Source organism: Hylobates moloch, unplaced genomic scaffold (genome assembly GCF_009828535.3).
Source record: "Hylobates moloch isolate HMO894 unplaced genomic scaffold, HMol_V3 SCAFFOLD_19, whole genome shotgun sequence".
Taxonomy (NCBI): domain Eukaryota; kingdom Metazoa; phylum Chordata; class Mammalia; order Primates; family Hylobatidae; genus Hylobates; species Hylobates moloch.
The window spans coordinates 43083790-43094933 of record NW_026652294.1 but is presented as its reverse complement, the minus strand read 5'-3'; the positions used below and the strand labels follow the sequence as shown (position 1 = coordinate 43094933).

General features: G+C 38.7%; 1 protein-coding gene across 2 annotated transcripts in view; it reads right to left on the bottom strand.

Moving 5' to 3' along the window:
* Positions 1-2647: 2647 nt before the first annotated feature.
* Positions 2648-11144, bottom strand: part of MAP2K4 (mitogen-activated protein kinase kinase 4) — a 125371-nt gene continuing 116874 nt past the window's right edge. For both annotated transcript variants that reach the window (XM_032139763.2, XM_032139762.2), the window contains 2 exons: positions 6640-6685; positions 2648-5367 (listed from right to left, as the gene is read on the bottom strand). In XM_032139763.2, the coding sequence (XP_031995654.1) occupies positions 5254-5367; positions 6640-6685 (160 nt within the window). In that variant the 3' untranslated portion in view covers positions 2648-5253. The remainder of the gene's footprint in view (positions 5368-6639; positions 6686-11144) is intronic.

Sequence of the window (11144 nt, the reverse complement as noted above, 5' to 3'; positions counted from 1 at the left end):
AGTAAAAGCAGGCTGGAATTCAGAGTCCCTGCTTCTATTTATGTGGGAGCTTGACAGATTCCTTATTTTTTGCCAGCTCAGAAAAGCATTTAAAAATAAATATTTTTATTTTGTAATTGCCAGTGTAGTTACTCCAATTGGGAGTATAATTAATACTATATAACCTAGCATTCTGTCAGAAATGGAACACACTAGTACTTTCTTAATGGCTACTGACAATTGACTACTTTTGTTTACACAATACCTAAAATTTGATTGCTAACCTTTGTGTGGTAGGATAGCCCCAATTACAAGCCATATTCACTTTGCATTTAACAGAAGTATGCCATGGATACATTAATCCAATTTATTTTGCATTCTAGGGGAAAATCATCTAAGCTAAATAGAATAAAACACCATCTTCAACAAGTGTGATAAAATCAGGTGTATGTGGCCTTTCTAACAGAAAATCAGTATCATAATATCACAGCCTAGGCTGACTAGAGGACTGGATCATAAATATGACTAAGACTGACTTCAAATTACCAACAAGTAAGAAAACATATGAATGATCATAACTCAACATGATCAAATGTAACATAAATATATGTAGAAATACATATTCTGTTCTCTTGAGCTCAAACAATAGACTTAGGAAAGGGTTCCTAAAATGTCTGACATTAACCTAAGGTCTTAAAAGATGAGTAGGTGCCTTCAAAAGGCAAGTTAAAAAAAAAAAAGAATTCCAGACAAAAGGAACCAGCTTATGCAACAAGAAGGCAAAAAAGAGCAAAGCAGATTTGGTGAACCATGAAAGGTTATGAATGGTGCAACAGATGGTATAAAACAACTCAAACCACTCAAACCAGAAAACATTATTCCAGGCTTCTTTACCCCACACTTTTGATTTGGAACCAATAAAGTATCTTGTAAAATCCAGCTAAGACAGTTGGATCGAATCAATTAAAGGGAGGCCAGGCATGCTGGCTCTTTGTAATCCCAGCACTTTGGGAGGGCGAGGCAGGTGAATCGCCTGAGGTCAGGAGTTCGAGACCAGCCTGGCCAACATGGCGAAACCACATCTCTACTAAAAATACAAAAAAAAATTAGCTGGGCGTAGTGGCAGGTGCCTGTAATCCCAGCTACTTGGGAGGCTGAGGCAGGAGAATCGCTTGAACCTGGGAGGCGGAGGTTGGAGTGTGCCAAGATTACACCATTGCACTCCAGCCTGGGAGACAAGAGTGGGACTCCATCTCAAAAAAAAAAAAAAAAAAAGAAAGAAAGAAAAAATTAGCCGAGTGTGGTGGTGTGCACCTGTAATCCCAACTACTCGGGAGGCTGAGGTTGCAGAGCCAAGATTGCACCATTTGCATTCCAGCCTGGGCAACAAGAGCAAAACTGTCTCAAAAAATAAAAAATAAATAAAATAAATGAAAGGGCACTTTACTCATTCTCAGTGATTGCCACATTAACATTATCATGCTAATGGATTCAGTCCATGACACTGAATTCTCAGGTGTTGCACTTAAGAATTACAACCTAGAGTTCCTCTACTTAATTCTAAGGTAATTACACAGTTGCCTTTGTATGGATCACTTTGTACGTAAGCCCCACTGTGGCCCCCAGAACCTCTGCCTTCAACTCATTTCCAAAACAACAAAGCAGGCCCTGGTCAGGTTTATGAACAGAGTATCCCCAACTATATTCATTCTTCTCAACTCCACAACACTTCTTTAATAGCAGTGTTTTTAAATTAATGTAACTTCTTAGGGTAAATGTTACAGCCTTGAATTTGAATCTCAGCTCTGCTCCCTACTGTTATTTGAGCCAGAACTTCACTTCTCTGGACCTTGGTTTTCTTATATCTAAAAGGGGATACAGCCACTTGATTTTAGTGGGATGCATTTGGAATCAAATGAGATGAACAAATACAAGGCAGTGTCCTATGAAACATGGAGTGTGTAGTCTATCATGCCAGTATTGAAACCCAATGGGTACCCTTTCCCTTAGCAGCTGAGGCTTAGCTGGAGAAACCAGAATTCCTGCTTTCACACCCCTCTCAGGGAATGTTTGATACCGCATCTGGCTCTGTAATAGTATCTCAGGTACAGTTAGGAGCAGGCACAAGGGTAAGGTGCAGAGTCACCATAATATCAATGAATCCTGTTATCTGATCAATCACTGGTCAGAGGTAGAGTACAGCAGATACATTCAGTGCTGGAGCCGCAAAGTGCTTTTCTCCAACAGTTTTCAGGCTCCCATGGCTTTTTGTTCACTTCCATTGTCCTCTCATCCATAAACCTCCCAGGTCTGACCCCCACAGGTCTTTTACACCCACAATCCTCCCTACCCTTCCTAAGGTAACAGTGAGTGATTCCAACCCAGTATCTAACCTGACATCTAATGCTCACCTGGCAGCTGTAGCACCAAGAGCCGAGAGCATGGCTGGAAACCATACACGGGGCCCAGATAGACTTACAAGTTGTACCTCTCCACCATGACACAGGTTGAAGAACTGTACCCACTTCCTTTAGCATTAAGAAAGCTGGGGCAGGTCAGGACAACAAACAAACAAACTCAAGAGACTGTGACACCTGTTCAAGCAAAGCTGTGCTTAACAGATACATCTGTGGTTTCAAGAAGGATAAGCAAAAAGGGTAGCCACGAGAAGGAAGAAGAAAAAGAAAGCAGCCATAAAACACTTTCAAAAGGAAGTCATTTTCCCCCGGTGTGAAATGCACAGATAATTTAATGTAATTTATTTGATTTTCCCCTCTCAGGGTCTGATTTCAGAAAATCAAATTACAAAGTCATCATCACATCCTAGATTTATTACAACTGACCTGCAGGCAAAAGGATAGAACTATTACATAAACACTTCGATTCCATGTATATATCTTAAATAGAGGAGGAATTCAAACAAGAATACAGGATAAAATATTCCAAAGCTCCAAGAAGCAGTTATGTTACTGAGCTCCATATTTTACAGACAAATAAGGCAATATCCCTGCACATTAGCTTTTGATAATTTTTATACATTTTTCTATGGTACAAGAGAAAAATAACCAGAGCTCACAATGTACAGTTCTTACACTATTTTCACAGTTTGTGAACACTATACACCCTTTTGTTTTAATAAAGATACATTGTAATAAACTCCTTGCCCTTAAGTTTATAGTTTATAATAATCTATGATTAATACACTAAAATTGCCTTTTTATGTGGTCATCCACACAATAGAACGGTCAGATTAGCTCCTGGACAGTCAGAATTGCTTTTATCTCCATTTGCATAATGGCAAAGTGACCCTATGCTGAGCCAGACGGGAAGTTGACAGCAGAGAAACAGATTCCTCTTGAGTCCCCGGGAGCAATGGAGGATGATGGCTTGCTGTGGTGGAAGGGAGACATAAAGCAATGTCTCCTTTCAGAACAGTGGGAAGTCTAAAGTTTAGGATACCGTGGGGGAGAAGATTGGGAAATGAGGCAAGTAGATCAAAGAAATAATCACTTTTGAATTCTGCAATTTACAGGGATGTGACTTTAAACAGCACCATTCTCCCTTTATTGATAGTATTTATGACTGTCACTCTGAGAGGAGACACAGCAATACCTGCCACGATTTGGTTCTGTAATGGCATCACCTGCATCTCAGGCCATGGCTGTTTTATATTCCAGTGTGCTTGAACAACTCACAGTGCTGCTTCACTGTCATACAAAGCGTAAGGTTCAGTGCCAGGGTGGCCCAAGTAAAACCTAATGAGAACCTGGCTAATGGGTAAGTGAAGAAGCACAAGATACTTAAATGGCCTCTTGTAACAGTGCTGAGGGTTTTGTTTTGCTTTTTGTATTTTTTTCCAGTAGAATTCCAATGCCAAGAAATGGTGGACTACGAGAGGTTCTAGCAGGTGATGAACGTAAAGGCTGCCGTTTCAGATCCTCATCTGGTCCAATGTGTCTCTAGAAAACATGCCTCTTTATCACCTACCACATCAGCTGGGCCCCACTATTCTTAGCCTTTTAAACACTAGCGCATATGAGAGATTTGGGGCTAAAAATCCTTGGTAAGGAACATCCCTGCTAATTGTAAAGGTTTTTTGATATAGAAAAAAGGCAAAATATTGGATTAAGCGAAAGTCACATAGCGACAATAGACCACAGGGGAAGGGAAAGAGATTCGGAAACTGAAGACCTGGACCAGTGATGGCAAGAAGCAAACAACTGAGATTTGGTCTTTTGCTGCCTACTAGAAATCTTTATCTAATCAATCAAGGCACATTGCTACTAGCTACTTCTCCCTGTTAGTGAGTTATGATGGCTAAAGTATCAGGCTTGGGACCAAGGGGAAATATATAGCTGCTACAAGTTGTTCCAGATAAAATACTAGAATTAAAAACATCTGTAAACTTTGCCTTCTGTACTGCTTTCTTCTTTCAGTCCTGGTGGTTTGTGGCAGGTGGAACATCAAGTTGGCAGCACACCAAATTCTGAGAATGAAAAATTCTTAGGATCAGCACCTTCTTTGACAAGTGGCAGACTCCTGAGTCTTCTCAATGAAAAGTAGGACTGGTAAAGGAGAAAAGAACACATTCTGTCCTGTCTCAATATTTTAATGTTCACCTCTTTGAACGCAACATGGTTTTTGGTAAAGATAAATTCATTCTAATTTAACATGATATTTCAAACAGGAAATTTGGCTGAGCACATCGATCCCCAAACATCAACTGTAACTGTAAAGCAACAGAATATCACATCAGTAATCTATTGCACTTGGTGAAGAAAGTAAATTCCTCCTTTGTCTCCCAGCTCCAGAAGGCAATGTGTCTCGTTGGCTGTGCAAGCTCTTCTCACTCAAGCCCGAGTTTCTATGTTCAGACATAGTACATCCATCACTGTGTCCTTCCAGGATTTGGAAGTCTGACAAAACACCATTCCAGTAGCTGCATCTCCAGGTTCTGAGTCTAGAAATGAATTTAAGATGTGATCTAATCACAGTCAACAACTTGATCGTACTGACTTCCACATTTCATGAATATGTTCATCACAAAAGAGCAGGATGAGGTCTCTCTGACCAGCACTAACACTGTGTGATCAATCAGGTATTACAAGGATGCACGTTCTAGGTGACAGGAGTATACAGACATGATGGAAACGAACACCAATCTTATTGCACATGGTGTCTGGGCGAGCAATAAACACTGTGATACGGGATGAAAATTCTTTACGTCTTGCTTCCTCTCAGCCCTTTTTTCTAGAGTCTGATGTAGCAGCGATATCAATCAACATACATGGGAGAGCTGGGAGTAGCTGGCATTTGATCCAGGATTTTACAAACATAGCATGCGACCTCAACAGCACGTTCTTCATACATCAAAATAAAGGGATGTTTCTGCAAAAAAATTGAAAACAAAAAAGTCAAAAGTTTGCATGACAGCCCAAACTGAACATTTTCCAATTTCTATAGAACACAGAACTCCAGGCTCCCAACCACACATAGCTGTGAAATACCACAACACTACAAGTTCAGAAAGGCGAGTACGGCCTTTATTCCATGCAGATATGCTAATGCGCATGGGCATGCCTAGAGAGGATATGTGGTAATGATTTGAAGGTGCCACCTTGGCAGTGAGGTCTGGAAAGTTATCTGTATACCAGGGAGTGTTTGTTGAGGAAGACAGCCAAGTTGTTACTCAGCACAAAACGTAGCTGGAGCCTCCACCACACCATCTAAGAGCTAGGAAGAATGACGCAAATACCAGTCGCTATTCCTCTTGGGACACCAATATAAATCTCAACCTCCATTTCCCCCATATACAACAGGAGGATCTTTTTACAAAAAGGTCGCAATCCTTTTGACCTCTTCTTTTGACCTTTTAACAAAAAGGCTGTAATCCTTTTGACCAAAAGAGGCCCAAGAGAAATTTACCCCAGGAGCTTCTTCCCTGTACTCTCCAGAGCTAGGGTCCCAGTATCTGCTTCACTAACCCACCTTTTAAAACTCCATCTCTAGCAACAGTTTTCTTTTACAGCCTAAGTATGTTGACTAGATATTTTTACAGTCTTTGGTGGACTGTGATATCATATGTTCGTCACAACATCCTTGGAGAGCTAGTAGTTAAATGTGACAAACAAATGGATCTTTTCTTAAAATACTCCCACATTATTAGATTATAATACTTTCTCCCTGCCCTACCAATGCCACACCCAGCAGACTGCTTAAAACACCCAAGTTCCATTGGGTGAATGAGAACTTTCGAAGAAATGAGAATAGGCTGTATGATGTAAATTTGTGTGAGTTTTTATAAAGGCAGAATAAACACAAACTTTTCACTGATTTTTTTCTTATGGCTGCATCCCATATACATAGACTATGCAGTGGAAAATGGCTTCTTAAAGTGAAAGTCAGAATTCTTTGGGGGTAATTCTTATAACATGTTAAGACCAAAATTTTCCATGAGAATTTAGCTAGTATTAGTAGAAAAATCGTAACTACAAGTTTTCTCTTTCCAAATCTTTGTTTAAAAACATTAACAAAAAACACTCAATATAAGTTGAGATGTTTGCTTATAACAGAGAGGCCCACCGCTTGCTTAGTGAACCAGCATGTTAAGAGAGTTCCGGGGTGAGGATGTATCTACAATCCCCACAGTCCCACACTCACCAGAAGCTCTTTATACTTTGGCCTTTTGGATTCATCCTTCGTAAGGCTAAAATAACATAAAAATAACATTATTAAAACGTAGATTCATTTGCCTAAGTATTTTTCTTTTCACAGATGAAATATTACAAAGAATGAAATAGTTCTTTCCTTCAGATCCAAAGTAACAATGCAGACAGCCTGCTAAACACATACAAAAAATTATGACAATCTGTAATCTGAAGATTTATCTCTAGGATAGTCAGTGTAGGATGATTAGTTAAAAATTAGAAAAAATATTAATTCTTGAAAATTGACTAAATTGTGGCATAGCTACACAGAATACTACAGTTAAATATATAAATGTTTTATAAGTATAAAATTATTTGTGTACATATATGCTTTTCTAAATGTAAATAAATAAGTAGACAGATACTTATGCAGATACTATCCAAGAGAAACCAGCAATCAAGTAATTCTGGGAGATAAATTATATATACATTTTTATCAATTTATCCTTAAGTTTTTAAAAAGTTTATACTCTGTATCTCAATATGTTCTTTGGTCCAAAAGTTTAAAACAATATAACTTCGCTAAAGACTATATCAGTATATAAAAATGTCTGCTCTGTTGACATTTTCTCCTTGAATTCTACCTTGCCTAATTAAAGCTGCCAAAAGTATTTTCATTTTGTTTATATTTACCTCATCTATCTTTGCCCATATCTTAATCACCATTCCCTTCCAACCTCAATTAATATTTTACCATCAAACATGAATTAATATGGGTAACATAGTTCACCTCTTTCTAAACTCATTGCTGTTTTCCGTATCCCACAACTTCTGTAATGGATACTGCAATGTGCTATGTAGATTCCCTCTTTAAGAAGGAAGGACTTATTCTTTCACTGTGGGGCATGCTGCCAGCAGACGACCCTTTACTATCAGCCTCTTCAGGATTACCACAGCTAAAGAGAGCCACCTTAGCCCTCCTGGGACAGTCTGACTCTAACGACTGATCCACAAAAGTGAATAAAAATCCAAGACCCTCATTCCAAGGCGTGTCAACACAGTCGGCTGAGGCCTTCACTGACACAGCACTGCAACTCAACTTCTTCTGCCCAATCTCATTTCCTTCTCATTGGTAGTGCTGATCCCAAGATCACTACCTAGTCAACTTCCTACACTCTTATCTCTGTCTCGAAAGCCTGCTTTCCAGGTATCCAACCTGTGACATCCTTCTTCTGGGTTAACTTTTCTTCTTGGTCAAACACAGTTGGCTGTTGAGCAACACAGATTTGAACTGTACAAATCCACTTATACGTGGATTTTTCTTCTGCCTCTACCACCTGAGATAGCAAGACCAACTCCTCTTCTTCCTCAGTCTATTCAATGTGAAAACAAGGATGAAGATCTTTATGATGATCCACTTCCACTTAATGAATAATATATTTTCTCTTCCTTATGATTTTCTTAATAACATTTTCTTTTCTCTAGCTTACTTCATTGTAATAATACAGAACATAATACATATACAAAACATATGTCAACTATGTTATCAGTAAGGTTTCTGGTCGACAGTAGGCCATTTGTTAGTAGTCAAGTTTTGGGGTAATCAAAAGTTATATGCAGATTTTTGACTGTACAGGGGGTCAGCATCCCTAACCTCCACACCATTCAAGGATCAAAACAGTCTATGAATTTTAAGTGCTCAGTCTTCCCATTCCTAAAAATGTCTGTATTTCTTCCTTATTGTGAATATTTGAGTGCCTGAGTCTAAAACTTTAGGACCAGGCTGACAATTATTTTCCCTCAGCACTCTGGTGCTGTGACTCCACTTTTTCCTGCAACTATTGTGGCTGGGAACAAATCTGCTGTCAGTCTTATTATCAATCCTTAACAGCTAATCTGTTTTCTCTTCCTGATATTGCTTGGTAATTTTGCTTCAATACATAAATGATGATAAACAAAGGTATAAATTTAAAGGTAAATTTATACCTTTATCATTTATGCATTGAAGCAAAATTGCAGAATATCAATTAAAATTTACTTTTAAATTTATATTTAAATTTATCTTTAAGCTTATACCTTTGTTTATCCTACATGATAAAGAGACTTCACTTTCAATCTGAACACCTATACTAAATCAGTTCTCAAATGTTTTCTTTCCCCTATGATCTCTGTAAACATTGCTTCTCCACTTTCAGAGTTGCCTTCTCTATTTCCATTACATGCATCTTAGAACCTCTTACTCTGCAATCTGTTCTGATTCTTTACTGTTTTTCATATAATCTGTGTCATGCTGGGGGAACTTCTCAGCTCCACTTTCTATTTCCCTAATTTTGTCTTCAATTATCTCCAGTCTAGAGAACATCAAGTCTGTTGTGTCTTTTATATCAACAGCTATGATTTTTCCATTTCCAAGACTTCTATTTCCAACTGCTTCATTTCTTCCTCAGTTTTAATTGAATTTATACCTTTATTTCCTTGAGCATCCTAAATATACTGATTTTCTTTTACAGCATATCTCAGACAATTTCATAAATCTATTTCAACTTAAGTTTCTGTTCCATTTTGTTAAATGCTTTCTTAGCATTACACTTCAGTATTCAGGAATTTTGATTTGCAGACTCATTTTGAAATAACATGCTTACCCTCCATGCATATCCATTCATTCGTTCAACATATGTCTGAGTGCCCTACTAATCACTATGAACTGAACTGGGAGCCAGGGATACACACATAGAGCAGTTTTACAGTTGCCTCTATTTCACAGGGCCACCAGTATCAAACAGGGTCCTGTAATGGACCTTTCAAGTTCCACTCCTATGTTGGTATTAGGACAATTACAGTTCCAGTCCTCTGGTTGCAAAACCAGTATCTAAAGCCTTGTCCTTGTATAGTACCATAGCTTGCTTAAAGCTGTGGCCCAGGAAGTAACTGACATCATTTTTTTCATTCTCCAGAATGAAAAATGACCTGGAATCCAGAAAGTCCATGGCGTCAGATCTACACAGCATTTTGTAAGTATTTCTGTTGTATTTTTCACCCACACAGATGTTTTCTTTGCTTTTTTTTCATCTACTGGAGCAGAAAATTATGTCAGTGTATAAACTTATGATGCTATTTGGGTGGAAATCTTAAACTATTAACATTGTCTTCTGTTTCTGAATTACAGCTGACATTAATAATCTGTTATCAATAATTACATTAGCTCCTCTTAGACTATCTAATAAGGTAGCCGTTAGCAAAATTAATTCCAATAAAAAATGTATTTCCTTAGTTACATTAGCCACATTTCAAGTGCCAGCAGCTACCACACTAGACAGAGCAGATTATCGGACATTTCCATCATCTCAAAAAGTTCTATTGGGAGAGCTTCAGCTCTATCTTCTAGTTCATTAATCTCTCTTCAATGATATCTAATCTGTTGAATCCAGCTATTGTTTTATTTTATGCCTTTTATTTCTAGAAGTTCTATTTGGTTCTATTTGTGTTCCCTACTTATATTTCTAAGCTGCCTCTTTTTCTTTAAACTTACATATTTTTTTAGTTTCCTTTCATTCCAATATTTGAAGCCTTTGCAGATCTATTCCTACTATCCATTGTTTCTGATTCTCATTTCTTTTGTGAGTGTTGAGATTTTTTTGTGGATTACATATTCCACTTGACTTTATTTTTTGGAATCATTTAGTCCTGGGCTGAATGATTTGCTTTTGCTTCTGCCCATCAACTGCGGGCAAGAGGAGGGTATCTTTCCAACCAGGGACTTTGAAAAGTAATTTTTCTTAAAATTAAATTCTCTAAGTATTTTTACCATATTCAATATGAATGTAGATGGCAAATCTACATTTGCTTGGGTTATCCTTTTTTAATTTACTTTGACTTTTCCTTCTCTCCCATAATCTCCCTCCCTGAATTTCAGTCAACTTCAGAGCTCCATGGATTCCTCAGTTTTGCACCAACTCTTTTACATTTTAAGAGGGACTTTAGGTGGGGCACGGTGGTTCACCCCTGTAATGCCAGAACTTTGGAAGGCTGAGGCAGGCAGATCACCTGAGCTCAGGAGTTTGAGACTAGCCTGGCCAACGTGGTGAAACCCTGTCTGTACTAAAAATACAAAAATTAGCTGGGCATGGTGGTGCGTGCCTGTAGTACCAGCTACTCAGGAGGCTGAGACAGGAGAATCACTTGAACCTGGGAGGTGGAGGCTGCAGTGAGCCAAGATCATGCCACTGCACTCCAGCCTGTGCGACAGAGCCAGACTCTGTCCTAAATAAATAAATGGCACTTTTAAATACTTATCCAGGCCAGGTACAGTGGCTCACGCCTGTAATCCCAATACTCCGGGAAGCCGAGGCAGGAGGATCACTTAAGCCTGGGAGTTTAAGACCAACCAGGGTAATACAGTGAAATCCAGTCTCTACAAAAAAATTTTTTTAAGAAATTAGCCAGGTGGGCCAGGCGCGGTGGCTCACGCCTGTAATCCCAGCACTTTGGGAGGCTGAGGTGGGCGGATTACCTGAGGTC